This window comes from Echeneis naucrates, chromosome 4, assembly GCF_900963305.1.
Source record: "Echeneis naucrates chromosome 4, fEcheNa1.1, whole genome shotgun sequence".
Taxonomy (NCBI): domain Eukaryota; kingdom Metazoa; phylum Chordata; class Actinopteri; order Carangiformes; family Echeneidae; genus Echeneis; species Echeneis naucrates.
Window position 1 is genome coordinate 10396247 of NC_042514.1, and position 20061 is coordinate 10416307.

The 20061-nt window shown below is 40.1% G+C and overlaps 3 protein-coding genes across 7 annotated transcripts; 1 reads left to right on the forward strand and 2 right to left on the reverse strand.

Moving 5' to 3' along the window:
• Positions 1-955: 955 nt before the first annotated feature.
• dtymk (deoxythymidylate kinase (thymidylate kinase)) lies at positions 956-3236 on the forward strand. 4 transcript variants are annotated; one of them, XM_029500410.1, is made up of 5 exons: positions 956-1152; positions 1231-1339; positions 2190-2280; positions 2452-2577; positions 2672-3236. In XM_029500410.1, the coding sequence occupies exons 1-5, from the start codon at positions 1023-1025 to the stop codon at positions 2780-2782; spliced, it is 567 nt and encodes a 188-aa protein (XP_029356270.1). In that variant the 5' UTR covers positions 956-1022; the 3' UTR covers positions 2783-3236. The 4 variants fall into 4 exon arrangements, with proteins under 4 accessions (XP_029356270.1, XP_029356268.1, XP_029356271.1 ...); XM_029500408.1 differs by having other exon boundaries at positions 2380-2577; positions 2672-3225; XM_029500411.1 differs by lacking the exon at positions 2190-2280 and having other exon boundaries at positions 1231-1319; positions 2380-2577; positions 2672-3234.
• atg4b (autophagy related 4B, cysteine peptidase) lies at positions 1831-9596 on the reverse strand. Its single transcript, XM_029500406.1, has 14 exons — positions 9543-9596; positions 7512-7613; positions 7354-7425; positions 7124-7222; positions 6850-6951; positions 6666-6738; positions 5868-5947; positions 5102-5289; positions 4348-4426; positions 4075-4220; positions 3880-3936; positions 3679-3772; positions 3522-3591; positions 1831-3448 (listed from the first exon to the last, which is right to left on the reverse strand). Exons 1-14 carry the CDS (start codon positions 9550-9552, stop codon positions 3409-3411), a joined length of 1212 nt encoding a protein of 403 aa, XP_029356266.1. The 5' UTR covers positions 9553-9596; the 3' UTR covers positions 1831-3408.
• A 1271-nt stretch (positions 9597-10867) lies between these two features.
• boka (BCL2 family apoptosis regulator BOK a) lies at positions 10868-18134 on the reverse strand. Of its 2 annotated transcripts, XM_029500318.1 has the most exons (5): positions 17968-18134; positions 17603-17862; positions 16177-16305; positions 13189-13352; positions 10876-12356 (listed from the first exon to the last, which is right to left on the reverse strand). In XM_029500318.1, exons 2-5 carry the CDS (start codon positions 17814-17816, stop codon positions 12231-12233), a joined length of 633 nt encoding a protein of 210 aa, XP_029356178.1. In that variant the 5' UTR covers positions 17817-17862; positions 17968-18134; the 3' UTR covers positions 10876-12230. The 2 variants fall into 2 exon arrangements, with proteins under 2 accessions (XP_029356179.1, XP_029356178.1); XM_029500319.1 differs by lacking the exon at positions 17968-18134 and having other exon boundaries at positions 10868-12356; positions 13189-13376; positions 17603-17857.
• Positions 18135-20061: the final 1927 nt, after the last annotated feature.

Genomic DNA, 20061 nt, shown 5'->3' on the forward strand with positions numbered 1-20061 from the left:
GGTTCAAAACTGGGCTCTCTTGTGCATTGGGCTAATCTTAAGGGCCATCAGGATGGCCACATAGGTCTAAATTCATTGACAAACGTTCAAGAGAGAGAGAATATGCAAGTTAAAAGCTTTGGATGGATCATTAAAGAAAAGACAAGACAAATGGAGTTAGATCATTTAACTGTGTGTCCTACAGTATTCTACCCTGCTGTTCCTTTGTGGACCCTGGAGGTGCCCTCAGTTGATTTTGGGATCCTGGAGGCAAAGAAAGAAATTGAACAAGATATTATATTAGAAATTGTAAAATCAGCAAATCTGCAGAAATCAGGAATCAGTGGAGTTGGAGTTTCAGGGAATGAGTTGGCAGACCGGTATGCTAAGAAAGCTATAGAACAACCTGACGTTAATATGGACATTACTTATAGCAAGGCTGAAATCAAGAGTATAGTAAAAGGAAAAATGAGAGGTTGACATTTTTATCACCTTCAAAAGACTGTGGGGTGGTTTAGAAATAAAAGTAGAAGCACAACGGAAGAGGACATACTTTCTAGAATGAAGTTAGGTCATACACGGTTGAAAAGTACTTTGTTTCTGATGAAAAAACACGTTGATGGACTCATAGATGGACTCGGGAAACCATAGAACATGTTGTTGAAGCCTCCATACCAGTAAGAAAGAGGCAGTTATTCAGGTACCTTGAAGCTGAGGATATGTCCTTAAAGTTCAGTGACATAGTGAAATATTAAAAAAGCAATCCAGTGAATCATGTTTTAGGATTTATTTTTTTTTTGTTTTTTTTTTGGGGGGGGGGGAGGGGGGGCTGGTTTATTAGAGAGAATATAACCTCCTTTGTTTTGTTTTTTATAGAGTAGGTTTAGAGTAGTCCTTTTTCAGAGGGTGGCGGTAAAGCACACCGTTCTTTGGTTGCCAATTAAACAAGACGAAGAAGAAGAAGGAGGCGGAAGCAAAAGCTGCGCCTGGCGGGTTATATTTATGAGTACAACGGGGAGCCAACCACCAAAGCTCCCGGAAAAATGGCGACTAAAAGAGGAGCTCTGATTGTCCTGGAGGGGGTGGACAAGGCCGGGAAAACCACGCAGTGCAATAAGCTTGTGTCGGCGCTGCAGCAGAGCGGTCGGCCGGCAGAAATGCTCAGATTCCCGGGTAAGCCTGCAGCCTGGGGCCTTAGCTGAGCACTGTGTCCGTGTCACGGCTGTAACCTGCTGTGCTTTCTCGGTGCAGACCGGACGACGACGATCGGACAGATGATCAGCGCCTACCTGGAGAAGAAGAGTGAGCTGGAGGACCACACCATCCATCTGCTGTTCTCTGCCAACCGCTGGGAGCTTGTGTAAGACCCCTGCATGTATACAGACACACTCCTGTTTTAACATTTAATAATCACCCCCTAAAGCGGCGCCTTTAGCCCTGCGTCATCTGAGCTTTTCCCGCGAAAACAAGTCAAAACGTCAGCTGTGACAAACGCTTATCCTTCACCAATAACACCGGAGCTGCTGATGACGCCTAGTAAAGACCTGCTTCCATTGCAATTTGTAACTATGGACATACTTAGTACAGTTATCAGTTGGGTGGTTTAAAATAATATATCTGCTGGTCAAAAAGCATTGTAACTGCTGTTAGCTCAAAATGTAAACACATGGCCTTCTATTTAAAATGTCATTCTGTATTTTTCTTAGTCGTCAAATGGCATAAAAACATCAAAACCAAACAATGAGCTTTTCATAAGTGTTGCCTATATTGACATTTTTCTTAACTATAGAGCTCTGATGTCCAAAATAAACACTTTCACCAGCTTGGGCTGAAACGATGACTCGAGCGATTCAAATAAATCGACTACAGAAACAGGCAAGTTTTTTCTTGAACAAAACTTTAATGAATGGCCTTCACTCGCATTGTACGACATGCTCTGCTTCTGTTTCACACGGACAGTTATTACTGACGCACAGCGTTCCTGGCTTCAGTGAGTGGATCGCAGATAAAATGGAGCAAAGCCACGAAATGACAGTGAAGACAGAACATGTCAAAGGGGCCATTTCAAGTTGCTGAAAGTGGGGGCATTGTGGATTGCATCGAGTAAAATGTAACTGCATCTGTCTGCAGCACAGTGTGGAAGTGGAGGGAGACTCCTAGAGTTACAGCAGAGGACTTATGTAACACAATAAAATTGTTCTTACCCACAGACCTATAATGAAGAAGAAGCTGGAACAAGGCATAACCCTAGTGGTAGACAGGTATGCCTTCTCCGGTGTTGCTTTCACCAGTGCCAAGCCGGTGAGTGTTTTCAATGCAGTTCAAATCCTGTGAATATCAGCGTTTTATCAGCTTCATGATAACCACAGCTGGTTCTACAACTCGTCCTGTCTACTCCAGGGCTTCTCCCTAGACTGGTGCAAGAATTCAGACACTGGGCTTCCAAACCCGGACCTTGTAATGTATCTGCAGCTCTCCCCAGCTCAGGCTGCTCTCAGAGGTCAGTTTGGAGAAGAGAGATACGAGACCAGCAATTTCCAAAGAAAAGTTCAGCAGAAATTTGAACAACTAATTCAAGATTCTTCAGTCAATTGGAAGGTAAGAGTTAGCCCTGCCCATTTCTTCCCAGGTGTCATTTTAAATAAGACTATTTGAAAAATGTTTGACAAATGTTGTGATCTGAATCTTCCAGGTAATTGATGCCTCTCGGAGTGTTGAGGGTGTGCACAATGATATCGTCAACCTTAGTATTAATACTATCAACACAGCGCAGAACCAGGAACTTGGAGAGCTTTGGAAATGACTACATATCAGTCTGGGTGATAGCCGTTTGACCATATAATGGACTTACTATGCTAAATAACAGTTGTCAAGCTGTAACTTACATACGTTAACAGCAAATTTAAAGTTGAACGGAGGAGTAAAACTATAAAATGTAAGCTCTGTATTTTACTTTTTATTCCCCTTACATGTCTGTTTTTTAACTTTTCTATGATGCATTGTTAATAAATAATCCCCAAATTAACTAATGTATATGTTCGGACTTGGCAATAATATTTTGCTTGAACAATTAACACAACTTGTCTGCTGATTTGACTAAATTTGGTTTCATTACAGGCTGTTACAGACTTAGTTATTAGTGACAAACTGCACAATCCATGGGCATTATGAACCACTGTGTTCTATACAACAGAAAACTGTTATGGCAATTTTGCTTAGGGAGGCAGGGAAAGGCACCATATCACTTCAGAATAAACATTTAAAGTGTTAAGACTCAAATGGAAACATGTATGTGAAAATGTGCATACAGATTTTATCCTGAGCTCCTGCTACGGCTTCCACCAGGCAGTCTCAATGTTGGATATAGAGCAATCAGAGGTTGAAGAACACTGTGTGACACAATGACTACACCATTGGAGCTGGACTGGCTCAAAAGGTCTCCAAATGTTCCTCCCCTCGGGCTTCCCTTCTGATGCAGAGAAGAGACATGAGAATCTCACATAGTCTCGAGAACAGTAAATCATTGTTCATGTGTTCCTCACAGGGAGAGGATCTCAAACTCTTCATCTTCTGAATCAAAGAACCGTTCCAACCGATCTGAATCTGAGAAATCTGCAAGGGAAAAGGTGTTTAAAAAGATAATTTCTTTTTAATAACCAAATTTTTAAGCATATGTGTTTGGGGGGGCAGTGTATTTACCAGGGGTGAGGTTAAGGGCATCCACACTGACCATGTGAGAGGGCTGACTGTCTACTAGTTCAAACATGGGCAGACCACCTCTTTTGCAGGACAGCTAGAGGAGAACATTTCATCATCTCATTTATAAATTCATCTAACAAGCGAGTGATGTTTTAGTTAGATGAGTGAAGGCAGTAACAAGCAGTGTTCCCACAGACTTACCCGTCTTATACGCATACACCAGTCATCAAACTCGTCCTCTGTTTTGCAGAAGAAACCCTGGCAGACACCAGATAAACAATCAGATATGGAACATCTGACTAAAGCTTTTCTGCCACATTACAATCATGACCACCAATGGGCTCTAGCTTGAGATACAAGAGCTCTCTGTTATAAAATCTCTCCTGTTATTCCTACCGCTGCAATAGATGGGTCCAATTCACATATGTGCATACGACAGGGTGGGTGCTGACAGTGGTATGTCTCATCAGGGACCTGGCCATCTTCACAGGGCTCCACTGCAGGCTGTGTGGTGTGTGGGTCTAAATAGATTAGTTCCTCTCCTGAAGAGAAAAACAAAAAAGATATTTAGATGCCGATTAGACTCATCCAAGTAACATTAATATGGTGAGCATGAGTTTACTTGGGTGGATCGTTCGAGGGTTTACTTCACAAACAGACCAGACATACCGACATAACCAATGAAGTAATGGGCACTGTTGGGTTTTCCCCCAATAACACCCAGGGACTGAGGCAGCATGAAGCATTGCTGTAAAAAGAGACAAGAGGGTTTATGTCACCCCAGCTGTCCTGAATTTCTGAATTTGCCTTAGTTTTCATTTAAAAAGCACTTTTTAGGCTTTATCCATTTTTACTAATTATATTTTAAGTCTTGGTTTAACTTGCATAAATGATCTTTGGCTCCTTAGAATCAAACAAACTGCAAACAAGGCGGATACATTATTTTATAAAAATGATGAACTGAATGAGTTACTGCATGACTGATACTCACATGGAATCACTTTTGCTGACTGACAATGGAGGCAGGGCAAACTTCAATACAACTTTTTTTTTTTGCTTTTGTTTTCACACAAAACTCACACAAAACTCCATTCCTTGCTTTCCTTCCTGTTCATGTCACAATTTATTATAAAAGAAAGATTTTACTGATTGATCAGTTCCTGATTCAAGTTATCGGAACTTCTCAGCCCCTATGAGCCAGTACATAGCGTTGGGTCTTCAGTGGGAGCCCTTATGTTCATTCATTTATGTTGCTGTAGTGAAGTTATGTGTAAAGACTAATTTGAACTGATAATGTAAATTGTTGTTGCACACATAAATTTAAACTTTTTCTTATTGAAAGTTTCAATCTACAATGGCAACCTTTTAAGTTAGTAATAGCGTATTTCAACATATATACTATTAACACTCTGAAATGGCTCACCTTGAGGGTTTCAATGTAGGCTTCATTTATATCACTCAGGCCCAGCCTGAGGGGGATGAGCAGTACCAAAGGTTTCCAGAGAGCCGTCTCTTCCTCAGCCAGAGCACATGCGCCCTCAAGGCAGCCATTGAGCTCCCCCACTACCTCTGCTTCTCCTGCAACATCCAGCCAGGGCATACAGAGACGCTCTGCAGTATGAAATAAACACAAAATAACGGAAACCTTAGAATGCCACTGTTTATGAAGTGCATTCCAAACAATTCTACTTGTCTTTGTCCCAGATTATCAGGTTCAGCAGCAAAGTGTGCAAAGTCATAGCTAAACACAACAAATGCATGCATGTTCATGATCATATCTTAGCTGGTTTGTTGGCTCATGTGAATAATGCAGTGTGGTGCATGGGTAAGGGAAGAGCCCTTTGAAATTTATGGCCAGTCTCATTAGTTGGTGTGAATTTTATCCCCTCGCCCCTTTGATTTTAGCTAGTTACTTCAGTACTTTTTAATCTTATCCTAACAAACAAACCAACTAACCAACAAAGACACAGATGAAAATATAACCTCCCTCTGGAGATATTTATAACTATGTATCTGTTAAACATTAAGGTTTATTACATTCAGTAGATTCAGAAGATGAGCCAGGCGACTTTTGGAGTAAAAAACTGACATTGACAAAACATGGTATGCAAGCACTTTAGTAATATTTGACCTGCTTTTCCTAATGTGTGATAAGGAGAGAAGCTCAGTTGCAACACAAGTGTACTCACTGATCTCCTCGATGACCACAGTGTTGTCCATTGCCACGTGTACAACTAATCTGCTCCATGTGTCAAACACTGCCAACTTCCTAGGAGAGGGGCACAACAATCAGATTGTTCTTGTTTGTTTTCAAACCTCATCAGAGTCAAGAATCTTATCTTTGGTTTAACAGTTTGACAAGGCAAGACAGTAAAATATGATGCAATACAAATAACTCATTTTCCCATGATGCATTTTCCCAATCAGAATTTTACATGACATTTATTAGTTTGTGGAAACAATTTTTTTGAGAAAACGGGTTGCTTTTCAGCACATTTATATATGTCTCTCCTGTTTCATAGTTACAACAAAAATTGCCATACTCTAATTAAAATATAAAATGTATCCAAGCTATATCAATCAGTGCTGAAGTAATTAGTGGACTAAGAAAAGATGTTATTTAAAGAATATTCATAATTATGATGAAATTTATCCTGTTGTGGAGTCTTTGACTATGATTAGTGTTAATAAGTAATGTTTTTTGAGACGGTCCTGATTTTTATGTTGTGCTTGAGCACAAAAATGTTGCAAGGAAGGTGATAAAAAATTTAGTAGACCTCAGGGATGCACATAATATTGCGGTACATGAGACATGCTGAAGTACTATTACTTAGTGTAATTTTATTTCTAAAGCAAAATCCAAATAAGACGTGGGCTCTACCTTTCTCAATGTAATTTGATTGCTGTATTCATCAGTTTTATTTCCCTGGAAAGTGAATAGTTGGACAGGCTAGAACATGCTATTTGATACTCTTTATAGTACTTACTTAAGAACCTGGGCAACTGTGTTGGGTCCATACCACTGGCCTATAGGCTTTCCCTCACCAACTCCCATTTGAGCTGCAACATTTAGAAGCAAACACACACACACACAACTTTATGCAAAGTCTTGCAAAAGGAGTGCTTGAGAGCTCTTGATATAACTGGAGGTGTTAGACTATTGGTACTTACCAATTTGATGGATGGAATAATAGCTGTCTTTTTTGTCAATGAAGGCGTTGAGAATACTGATGTACTCTTCTCTTTGTTTATGGTCTTTGGCCCATCTCCAGTCTGCGAACAAAGGGCCAGTTATTAAGCCTGTGTCAAACAAGCTCTGTTTTGCCATTGTCTACTCACTGGAGAAGAGCTGTTAGTGTCACACAGCGACAAATGTCATTTACACATCTATTCATAAATCATAGTGTCTATAGCTTTTTCTTTGTATTTATAAAAGTTGTCTTACCTCTTCCTAAATGTCTACACACCAAGGCCTCACCTAGGATCATCTGTCCACACCGTAACATACATCCCCATCCTGTATCAGATGTTGGCCCTGTCCCACCTGCAAAATATTTAAGAATCACCCATGGAATCCCTTTTGCAGTTTGAAATGAAAATCCAGATATAGTTGCAATGTTTGAAGAAATAAGATGAGGAGTGGAACTAAATCAATCACTTGTTGCCTTCGCTTACCAATTGGTGGGAAGTTTTTTCTGTATGTGAACCACAGTCGTGAGGTGACATCTGATAAAATATCATCTTTCTCTACAAAAGGAGCATAAATCACCAACATTTGACACATCCAAAGAGTAAAGTGTATAGTTGCTTCATTCATACATGTATTTTCCTACCTTTGAGTGCATTGTATTCTTTTCCTAAGATCCACACAGGCTCTGAGGTCTCAGGAAAATCTTCAAACTCTCCAAAGCGAAGTGTGTCATATGTCAAGGTAGCTAAAGAGGAGGAAAGAAATCAATGGCAAACCTTTGGAAAATTTCTATAACCAAAGTGTTCACTGCCACCATGCTGATCACTATCAGCTTGTTGCAGTTGAAATGAGTGAACTTTATCTGTCAGGGAGTAATGATGGAGCATCCATTAGTTGCTTGAGAAGCACTTTAAACCTCTGCATCTTTAGATTAACATGCTTCTTTATTTATTTGCAAAGGAGCAACTGAAGGAGGCATCTTCCTGTGAGGTAAAATAAAGTGTCATATTACATATTCCGGCCAAATGTATCTTATTGGGAGATAAACACACAAACAAGCTACACAAACATATGAAAAGCTCAAGAAGGGGTACTCCTTGAATTTGGTTGCAAGCCAAAATATCCTGACTTTCAATCCCTTGACCAGAAACAAACAAAAAAACAACAACATGCACATCATTTTGAACTTCACAAAGACATTTAGTAATTCAGACTTTCTGTGATAAAGTTGTGGTCTTGAAGCTACAGGTAACCTGATATCAACAAGGGATCAGTAAGACAACTTTTTCAGACTCCAAGATCAGCGGCGTTCCCATTTATTAACAAAGGATGCACAAGTAAATGAATAATAAACAAACAAACAAAAACATACACATTGACATTATAAAAAAATGTGCAATAAATTGATAATAAAAATATTAAATCAAGTATGTGTGTAGTTTTAAGACAGTTTGATACCAAAATCCCCTAGTTAATGTCACTTTTAATATTATAGTTTTTGTTTTGCATTGTTTTCATTTGGTAATTTACTTAGTTTTTTTTTTTTTTTTTTTTGGGTTTCTTTGTGTCTGTCATTTTTTGTATAGAGAAGGGGAGCTCATTAATGTGTGAAGTGATTATGGTGATATTACACTGTCCAAGACTAAACTTAGTGACTCTTTTCTTGTTGTACTTCATCCCTACAACTGGCTGTACACGAGGACCAGTGTTATTCCTCCAGATTGAGGAGCTTCTTATTTAGACAAACACTGAGTTGTCTAGAGCTGGAACCAGGCTTTGTGTGTGTGTATGTGTGTGTATGTGTGTGTGTGTGTGTGTGTGTGTGTGTGTGTGTGTGTGTGTGTGTGTGTGTGTGTTTCCATCCGGGAAGTTGAGATATGTGAATATATTTCCAATTTTTCAGCTCCAACTGTTAAGTACCCGTGATTTATTTATTTATTTTTTGTTTCTTTTCTAATGACTTTACAGTTCATGCCAACACAAGAAGACCATAATATGACCTGCACAACCACCGGACGGGAAAGGTTGCCGATCCGACTCACTACGTGTCAGTTACTTGGCTCAAACACAGGAAGCTGTGATTGGCAGGTTTATAGCTGACGTTCAACAACTCAAGGCTGCATTTTGCGTCGAAAAAGAAACAAGTGCAAGAGGGAGCCTGTTCCCTTTTCTCTGCGTGCCAAAGCGCCGCCGCCAGAGCTGCCAGCGCTCCCAGTGCGGCCGCTGATGGTGACAGTGCATCGGCTGGGATGCTCAGCCTGGGCGTAACGCACAGCTAGCATCAACAGACAAATCAAGGGCAGGAGTGCGTTTATTATGAGCGAAACATCGCCAGTCGAAACACGTCGCGAACACAGATTTCAGCCGGACACCGTATAGGAAGTTAAGACGGCTGTACAATCAGCTGTCACAGGGAGCAAACCAGTACATTCACCAATAACGCCAGGCTAACGTTAGCTAGCAGTTAGCTTTAGTCATCACTTTAGCAGGCTAACGTCACCGAGGCTACAAAGCTACAAGGGTCTGTGTTGGACTGGAAGCGGCAGTCCTGTCTTGACAGAGCAGTTAATTTGTTCCAAAACATGTAGATTTGTTGATGCTGTGGGTATTTCACAGCTAAACAAAGTTGCTATGGGGCAGAAATAATGGTATTTTGCGACAAAATCTCGTTTACCTGCATCCATCCCGACGGTCTTCACCCTATCTTGTTTGTTGTTCTCTGCACTCCGTCCCGCTGGACCAATGGGAACACAGTTCTACTGAGGAATTCCGACGGGGGCGGGGCAGCCATCACATTAACCAATAAGACATAGGGGGAGGAGCTATTTCCCGCAACCAATCAGTGGTTGCTGACGTATCGACACCGTTGAAATAAATCATGTGGCATTCAAGTTACAGATTTTAGATTTGAGAAGCAACATGAGTTTGTATGAACGTTTTCTTCTCATTAAACAATTTTTAAGGAGAGTTTTACTTGGAGAGTATAATCTGTGAAGAATATGTAGCTATAAACTCATTCCAAAAAGATTGGTGCTTATTACTCATATTTTAAACTTAACAGTTTCAATTTCACAGAATAAAAAAAACAGGTGGACCAAAACTAAAATGAGCCCATTAAAAACTGCAGCATGATAATATCTGGCCGTATGATAACACGCACTGTACTTTCAAACAGCTCTAGTTTTTAACAACCAAGTTTTAGAGGGTCAAAAATTCACAAATAAACTGTCAGGGAGATTTATTTGCTGGCATTTAAACTCAAGCACTGTGTTGAAAAATGAGGGTGGAAAGATATCTTAACATAAATGCAGATGTTTTTGTCCAGCTGCACTGCATGATCCGGCCTGTGGGGGGTCTGGTCTCTGGTCTAGTCTAGTCTCGTCCCTAGTCTCAGGGGGGCGGTCTGACACACAGATCCATTTCCTATCATAATCCATCTACCGCCTCATAGATGCGGGATGGAGGCGAGAATTAGTGAGTTGGAGTCGCAGCTCCACATCTTAGTTAGCCCAGTTTATGCTAGTGTAGCTAGCTGCCCCCCGTAGCCGGTGCAGGCCGATCTAAAGCAGCTTCTCGGGCAGCCTGGAGAGTTTCCTCTCCCCAAGCGGCCGGGATCCAGTCAGGGTGGCTGTAGGCAGCAGCCCGGGTCACCACCAACCAGTTCTCCCCACTCAGCACACCTGACCTAACCCACTGAAAAGCCTACTCTTGTTAAGCGGCCATTAGTGATGTAGTTTGAATGTTTTGTGCGACTCTGGAGTAACTTGTCATCTCAGTGGACGATTCGGGTTTTGTTCCCTGCTCCGCGCATGCGTGCCATAGGCTCAGATTCGTTCACGAACGGGTCTTTCTGTCGCATATTCTCTGAAGGAATGACTGATTCGTTCACGGCTCATAATGAGGAGATGCTGTTATTACTGTTGAGAAGAGCTATCTGACATTAGCATGAAAGTTAGCTCTGTAGCTATGGGATGGATGTTTGCATTTGCCTTTCAGTTGGAACAAATTCATACGCTATGGGAGGACATAACCCCATCTATACTGTACAATGGATCACTGAACGAAACGATGAAAATGAAAATAATGAATCCTGAATCATGCTTGAGCCCTCTCAGTCAAGAGATTTTGACTCATGGAATCAATGCAGGCGAGTACCGAAAGTATTTTAGTGGCACATCGTGGTCAAATACATTAAGAAGCTGCTGTGTGTTAGTTTTTCCTTTGACACCATTTACAGTTATGCATTTAAATTGCAGAGCCATGGGATGGTTGTACGAACAATTTATTAGTGTTAGTATTGACAGTTGCACCTGACAACAAGTTTGCATATTTTCTAGGTCGCCTAGTCTTATGTGCTATTCAAAAGTGAAATTATTCATAGAATAAATTTTACTTATAAAATAAAATGTTTTCAAAGTGCTCTAACTTAAAATGTACAACTTTTGATTTCTACTGTCACTGTACAGTCATATATCATGCTGCCTCACGATGTAAAGGAACGTAGAGACAAAGCGTACTTTGTCTGAAATAGATTTTATCATTGGCATAAGCTCAATTCAACTGACTCATTTGGGGCTGGCGAGGAGGCCTCAATTTTTATTAGGCTAACCTGAATTTGCTGGGGGGTTTTTTCAGCTTGTTTTAATAGGAAAATCAATTAACAGTCACAATGTGTACTCAAAACTGACTTGTAGGTCTTGCTAGATACTAGCTATTGTGATGAGAAAAATAAAACCCTGAAACAGAGACAGGATTGTTGCAGGTAAGGCTGAAGCCAAACAAAATCTGGAATCTGGCAAAGACTGTTTTCCCTTTAACAAAGAGAAATGCCTACATTAACCTTTCCCCCTTTATGGACCCACTTCACCAATAATTTGCAGCCCCTGCGATGACTGAAAATATGATGTACTTTACATTTATCTAGCATTTAGTAGTTTGTTAGCTTGTATATGCCATCAAGGTCGAAATGAAGATTTTACTATGACCAAACCCTCATGAGTGATACAGCAGTTACCATTTCCAACCACTGAGGGCAGTAAAACCCCTGCCAAACAGGCAAGAAAATGGTCAGCTATGCTATTTTCGGCAGGATGACAAACTATCAACATTGAAACGGGGTGATCTTATACATTCACATCAAAGGCGTGCCAATATACTGTATAAACTTTCATAATAAATAGCAACAGGGAACCAGAAAAAGCAGGAAAAGTCCTTTGTCTACAAACGGGTTGGTGTTCATCAGTGAAGGCTCAGTGCAAATGATTGTAAACATAATCCAAAACAGTGGATGCTTCAATGGAGTGTTGTTGGCGGTGTGCAGTGCTAATCAGTTTACTCCAAATCCAGCGTGTCACTTTGTACCTCACTTCTCCCTGAGGAGGTATAAAACTATGGCCTTCAAATAGTGTCCAAAGGCAAAGACCGCAGTCATCAGCCAATGAGAGTGGAAATTGGGATCAGTGTTCACCACACATTTTGTGACATCCATCTGTAATAACAAAGAGAGATCACAAAATGAATTAGGAAATAGGATTTTGATTGGAAAGAATATCATCTCTCAAGCAAATGCTATACTCAGTGTGTTTCACTGTGGTATAGATCCGACACATGCAGAGCGCCGATCAGTCAGCACTCTGAGAATATACAATGACAACGTGTACAACAACGTGTACAACAGTCCGACAATAAGTTATTTCACAGCCTGTAATCTAAGCAAAGCTTACTACAACAATCTACTTACAGGCTTTGACTTGAACATTAAATAAAAAATGAAATAAAACAGACACTATATCTTAGAGCCACATGGTTTTTTTTACACAAAATCACAAAATATTAGAGTTGTCCTACATATTTGAGTGGAAATATCACAGTTTTATTTTAGACAGCAGCTGTGGAATAGAACAGGTCCTTCATTTGTGCCCATGAGGTCAGTTATACAATGCCTCGCTGTTCATATTGTCACACTCCAATTATTTTGAAAACGCAGCTGACTTGAGTGCCATGTTTCTCAGTACATGAGCGTTCAGTTGCTCAGTCGTTGTGTTTGTCCCAACAGAGCAGAGCACAGAGAGAGCTACATTGACAGGCCTTGTTACTTCTTAGGGCCTGAATTTCATTTTGTTTGTAAAGACTTTATCAGACAGGCGTTTCCAGATCTTACCCGTAAACAGGAATCTACAGAAGGCACCAACACTTTCTTTTATCTGATGCAGTGGCTCCAGTTTATGTGGGGTGATTTTTTTAAACTTGGAAAACTATTTTACATACATTTAAGGAGCCCCCCAAAAAGTAATCAGGTGAAAAAAAACAAAATTCCTTACCCAACCCCCTCTTTTTTTCAACCAGGAGGTCAAACTCTTACTAACAAATTCCCCCATGCAGTCGACAATGGTATGGACCATGGCTGGATGACCGTGGCGTACGCAGTCCACTGCCAAGGCCCCTGCCACGGCATATAGAGACACCACCTTTCCCCACGTTACACCTGAAAATGACGCAAGTGAAAAAGCTGTTAGAACAAGAGACATTACACCTTTACCATTACTGTATCCATAATCATTTACATTCTGCTATCGGAGGCATGAACAAACTTGGTAAAAATGTGGAGTAGCTTAAGTAAGTTTTAGGCCAGCAAATGTCAGCGGAAGCAGCTCTTTTCAGAGATGGAATAGCAAATTATAAAACCTCAGCAGCAGCCAGGCATGAGGCCTGCATGCCTGGCTGTCCCACAAAGATGAAAACCCAAACACAGGGCTCCGTGCAGCAGTCAGACAGTACACAGATTAGTGAGCAGCTCATTTTTTTCAGCTTGGTTCTTAGTTCAAAGTGCTTTGAGATAATGCAAGTTATGATTTCACCTTTTATAAATACGGACAAGTTGAATTGATGTTGAGTGCAATGCTCCCACACCATTCACAGTCAAAGCTACAGACTGTTTCTGTAGGGTTTATACTGTACGTCCTGCACATACAGCGGGAGCCTCAACTCCATCTATCTTCTGTAACTGTTGCCAGGAACCTCACACACAGCTTTCAAGTTTCCCTTAATGATAAAAAATACAGCTTAAAACTGCAATTTAACATTTTGTAAGTTATGAAGAAATTTTGATAAGGTTTACCTTTCAAACCAAACTAAAATAAATGAAAGGAAATCCTTACAGCTAACAGTGCTAATCACAAAATAAAACCTTTAGTCAGTGGTTATATATATTCCCCACTGCTGTCACCAAGTGCTTGCTCTTGGAGGGATTTGTTGGGTCTCTTTAACAACTCAGAAAGAGTCTTAAGAGTTTGGTCTAGACCTGCTCTATGTGTAAAGTGCCTCGATGCAACTTTGTTATGATTTGGTGCAATATGAATACATTTGATTTGATTTGATATCTATGCTGCATGAAAGAGGGTGTAAAATGTCCACACCAAGTAAATCATTTGGAATTAATGCATTTCCCCAGGCAGGTCATTGTGCACAGAGAATCATCAGTAGGGTGATTGTGCAGATGTTGCCATGAAAAAACAAATCTTATCTACAAACAAGTGCTTACTTTGTTGTCTTCTTTATAAATTTCTAATTTTACGGAGTTCTAATGGGAGACTAAATTAAAATCCTTCCTCTCCTTAGGGAGGCTTGTAAGGGACAAACTAAAAAAAGAATTGTTGAAACTGATGCAGCTGTAGCAGAGACAGTCTAACTTTTATTTTTCCAGTGTGGGTCAGGCTTTAAAAATGCTGGATATTGCACATTTCCCAAAATGTAACTCTGACATATCTTTGGTTGCAAACTCCTTGCCAAACTACACACTCCCAGTCCTCCCCCCCAAAAAAGCCTCCAAACCCAAGCTGAGATAACTGAGATGACATCACATGGGGTATTTTCTCAAACTTGACAAAGCTGCTCTCATAGCCACAGAGCCTTGAAACACACATTTATAGGTCCTCCTGGTTTCAGTTCATCTTTGCCTCAGCTTTTAGAATTAGCATTAGCATTTTCCAGATTTTTTTTTTTGCTAATAAAATGTAAAAGTTGCCTGTCCGATTAAAAGAGAAATGCAATCAGCATGATTTGCCAACGTGATCACAATATTATTTATTCATCATTATTGTCATTCTTCCTTTTGGCATAATGTACAGCCCTAGTTTGTTCTTCTGTAAAGCTTGGTGAAAAGTAAGAGAAACTGTCTTACCAGCATTAAAGAATGTACTTGATCTGTTTACCTTCTACTTTGTCTTTCACCATCTTGTTGCACATAGACTACAGCAGGTTTATTTAGTGTAACTCCAAAATTCTAACCTAAAAGATGAAAAATGCTCTGTAGAGCTGAGGGGATCTGAGAGCCAGAAAAAAAAACAAGCGGTACCTTTTAACTTGCATGAAGCCATTTGAGCTATTGTTAATAGAAATATATATAATGTCATGTCAGAAAATATTTTAGCTGTAGTTTATCAGTGCATTGCAGAAAATAGCTTTATAATTGTGACTGAGCTCATGTACAGTAGCCAAGTTTGTGGTCATTATCTCCTGCTTTCCATGACTTCCTCTTCGCACAGTGACAGGTCTTTCCTGACAGCTTTAACCACATCTTCAAATTCATGGAGCCATCAGGCTTTTTAAACCTCTTACATGAAACTTAAGTCTAACAATTTGTTTTCTCCTATTGTATGTAAATCCATTCATAAATTCTGTAGTCATGATCATAACATAAAAACTCTGTATTCAAGTAGATTTATGTAGATTTTTATGTTTAAATAACTCCACACAAACTAAAAACACAACTAAGCTGATTTTCTTCAGTTTTCAGTTGACTCTTAATTACCTTCGCAGTGAATTTTTCTGTTACATTCCCTGGGGAATAAGTCACTTCAGATGCAAGACTTAATTCCAAGGGTGAGGTTCAAACTGTCTGTAACAATCACTCGCTCTAGCAACATGTTAACCTAATATGGGCTGAATTTTCCCGAGGTTCCCTTTCCTGGAGGGGATAATTACAGCTACAAACTGTCTCTAGGAGTTTACAAAAAAATGTGTTTACAAAAAATGCTGATTGAAATTTGTTTTTTTTTTTAATGGTGGTAAAATAAATATGAATACATATTTGGACCTTCAATATCTTTACTGCACAGGCAAGTTCAGGTTGTGAAGATCCTCTTTTGTAATTAGAACTACTTGAAGACCTTCGCTAACAGCACAAACATCTCCCTTTTTGTGTGGGTCAGGCATAAAAGTGATAACAAAGCACTGAAGTTAGTTCTCAAGATGCAGGCCTGCATCAATGGCTTGGTGTCTTTTAGCACAGGATTTTGAAATGGACCTACCTGTGGAGAAAATGTCTGCAGCCACAGCCAGAAAGGCGTCAGACACCACGCTCTCCGACGCCACTGTGATGTTAAGCTGTCGTGCTACGTTACGGTAAACATTGGGGCGTAGGTATTCCAGCTCGTTACCTGGCCAGGAGAAAATCAATTAATCAGATGGGGGAATAAAAGTTTTATTTCTTTAAGTTTCTGCTGAGTGTTTAAAGTGGCTCTTATTTTCAGTTCTCTTTTTTGCAGTTGCTTACGTTTACAGGTTTTGTTACTACAAATTCACTTTTTCTGTTAAAACCACTAACTAATGGTGGCTAGTACCAATGTGAGCGAACGTACATAAATATTCCTGAATGACAGACATTTCTCTTCACTCTCTTTCACTTGTGTGACAGTTATTAGTCTAGAATAGAACATAATCCATAATTTTTAGCCACAGTTGCGACACTTCAGTGAAAGTATTATGCCTGAAATTTAAAGTTGTGTTTTGGTAATATTGTATTGAGTTATGATGAGATTGGTAACAGATGTGGTGAAAGGCTGTTAGCTGTGTTTGGGAAAGTAAGCTTGGCTCTGTGTCTGTGTTGCTTCCCAGCCAAAAAAATAGTCTGGCATTTAGAGTAACTGTTGTTTTACACACAGTTTTTATTGCATAGACAGGCAAGCTATTACTTTTGAGTATTAAAGTCACCATCATCTATATTTGGTTGTCTTTGGATGGGTGCAGACCCACATCCATGCCCTGCGCAGTGAATAATTTGTACTTTCCAAAATGTTTTTTTTAGCAAATGTGCTTTTAATTTACGAGTTGTAGTTTTGGAACTTTGTGGACCTTAAAATATGCAAAGTCCAATTAGATATTGGTCTCAGAAGCTTGCCAAGTCTTTAGCAATACTATATTGTCTTCTCAGAAGGGTTTCCAAACATGTACATGTTTGATACACACAGCTTCCTTTATTGTGGTAAAAAGTAAAGTACACTGGAAGAGCCATTGCATCAGTTTCATTGCAGGAAAACAACCAGGAACAAAAAATACTCTGGAATTAAACCACGCTCATTTGCTGCGTTCCATAAAATCAGTGATGTTTTCATTGGAAAATACAAGGTGTCCCCACAACACACCTCTGAATGACTTAATCAGAAGACAAACAGGATCCTTATTTGATGTCAGTGCTCCAAGCAACTTGATCCGTTTTTTATCTAGTAAAAACATGTGCACATCCTACAGTGTCCCTACAGGAGGGTTGGAGAAATGTTTTGTTTTTCATGTTTTTTTTACTTAAAATATAAGTAAACTAAGCAAGGCAAACCTTTAATTAATCCAATGCACTTTGTGGACTTGGGGACGTGACCTGAGTGCCCTCTGTGTTGGTTTATTAAAAAGAAAAAACAAAAAACAACAACAACACTCAGTGGAAGAGTCTGAAAAACTTACCCAACCACAGCAGAACCGTCGAGATCTCTCCCAGCGTCCCACCTGAAGCAGCCAGTCCGTGTTCAGGGTTAGACCAGCCTACCCCGGCACGGTTCAGCCTGGAATGAATGTAGTCCCTGCACAGTGCTTTGGCCTGGGACACCAGCTCCTTGTCGGTGGGCGAGCGGTCAAACACTTCAGCCGCAAACACAGAGGAGCGGCGCAACATCTCCATGCCGCGGTCATCCGCCGAGGAGTGCGCCTGCAGCGGCCAGATTACCCTTCATGACGGACACGCGGATTAGTCTGTGCACATCTTTTGGTAGGGAGGATAAAGCTGTCATTGGACAGCAGAGTGAATGCAGAGGCAATGAAATAAGACTTACCGATAACTAATGTACGGATAAACCCCAACTACACCATCCTAGTCAAAAACCCGCCGTCTCGGTTCGTCACCCATTTGAAGACAAAAATGATTTTCATGGCTGAATTCCGTGAAATAATGGATTTACTGTCGCTCCAGACACGAGTGCTGCTCCAGAGTTTACAGTCTGACAGGCTTTCCTTCTAAGGGCACTTAGTGAGGAGACCAAAGGCGGAGATACAATCCCCGCCCCTTTAACCTCTACACAACCAACACACTGGGGTTTTCAAAACAGGAATAATAATCTAAAAATCTACAAGACTATCTTTAAGTCACAATGTAAAGATGGAAATGATCATTTCAAGTGTTTTTGACTAAACTCACTCTAACTCAGTGATCAGAGTCAGCCCCACAGGATCAGATGTCCTGAGTTGTGTATGGGTCAAGAACCATAAACACACAATATTACATTACCTCATTATTTCGCCCTCAGGGTTATTGGGGGTTGTAGGCTGGTTAGGACAGACACCCATCCTAGAGTCAAGACAAACCTGCTTGTTTTTGTATGGTAGGAAGAAACCCATGAAGGGACCAAAAAAAAAAAAAGCAAACACCACAAAATGTCCCAGAACTGAGATTGGAGCCCAAACCCTTCCTGCTGCAAAAGCACAGGACTAACTAACCGCTGGTCCACTGTGCCACCACTTCCTGTGGTCCCATCCTGTAAAACTGCCCCAATTCGGGATCCAGGCTACTGCTGCAGGTTGTTGTAACCAGTTTAGACCGGGGTACCGGTGGTACAGTGGGTGAAACATGTCACATAAACAGGAAACTATAAGATCCTTGTTGGTGACACTGGTTCGATTCCAGGCACCACGTCATTCATTCCTCTCACCCTGCATGGTGTCCTATCTGATGAAGTCTTTGTAACGCATGTGCAAACCTTTAGATTCCAATAGATGTTCCCAATGAGCTGAGATACAAGAGAAATGTTTTAATGAATGAATGGAACTTAAACTGAACCTTTCAAATTTTATTTGGCATTTCATCATCTGAAACTCGACAAAATTTTTGAGCATTTCAGTTGACTAAAATAAGATTAAAATTAAATGGCATTTTCCTCAAAAGACTAAAAACAAAACCGAGTGAAAACTGCCTGTCAAAACCAACACTGCAGAGGACATTAATATGTCAGTGGCAATAAAAATATTCAGCTGCAGGGCAATACAATATTGTTACAGTAATGGTTTCATATTTGGTAAGTACAGTCATTTAAAGCTAACATTAGCAGCCAATCAGCTTAATGTGGAACAGTGAAAGAACCAGCTGAAATAAGATGTTAACTAGGGAGATTTATTTATCATAATATATATATTTATACATATTATATACATATATAATCTGTATTTTGCAGTGCCAACAGCTTTTCCCATTCTTTATGATAAGCTAAGCTAATGGGATGTACCATGACAATTACCATAAAAAAAAACATGAATATAGTTTCAGTATTTCTGAAACTGAAATAATGAAAATCAATGATGTATTGATGTCTGAAACATTTACTGAGGTGCCAGACTCATGACTCAGTGTTTCTGTATAGCTCTGCTCTAATTATACCTGTAACAGGATGTAGAATACACTGGTACTGTCTAATTGTACTGACTCATTGTATCTTATTCAAATTGAGACCGTTCAGCCGTACGCTCCCTCTTTGAACCAAACAAGTGGTGATTAGAGTCATGCTTACAGTTTATAACCAAGAATCTTTATGCTGAGAGCTACATATTTTCATGTGTTGTCTGCAAATCATTCATTGACTGGAAGCATTACATCGGCAGTGTAGTGGAATAAATGTGCCAAATAGCCACTCAATAAATAAAACACCATGAGGGCAGATGGTGACGTTTGACACTCCTTCTCCACTCCCTAACAGAAAACTATTTGAGTTAATTTTCCTTGGCATACAAGCCATATTGTCATTGCTGGGGAAGCCACCGCACCCAATTTTCATTCTGTTCAGACATGCCCGAGGAATGCCCTCCTTATTTGTGACAGCTCAGCAGTCTTCCAGGTCCCTTCTACTGTAATAATGCAGAAAAAAAAACAACAAAAAAAA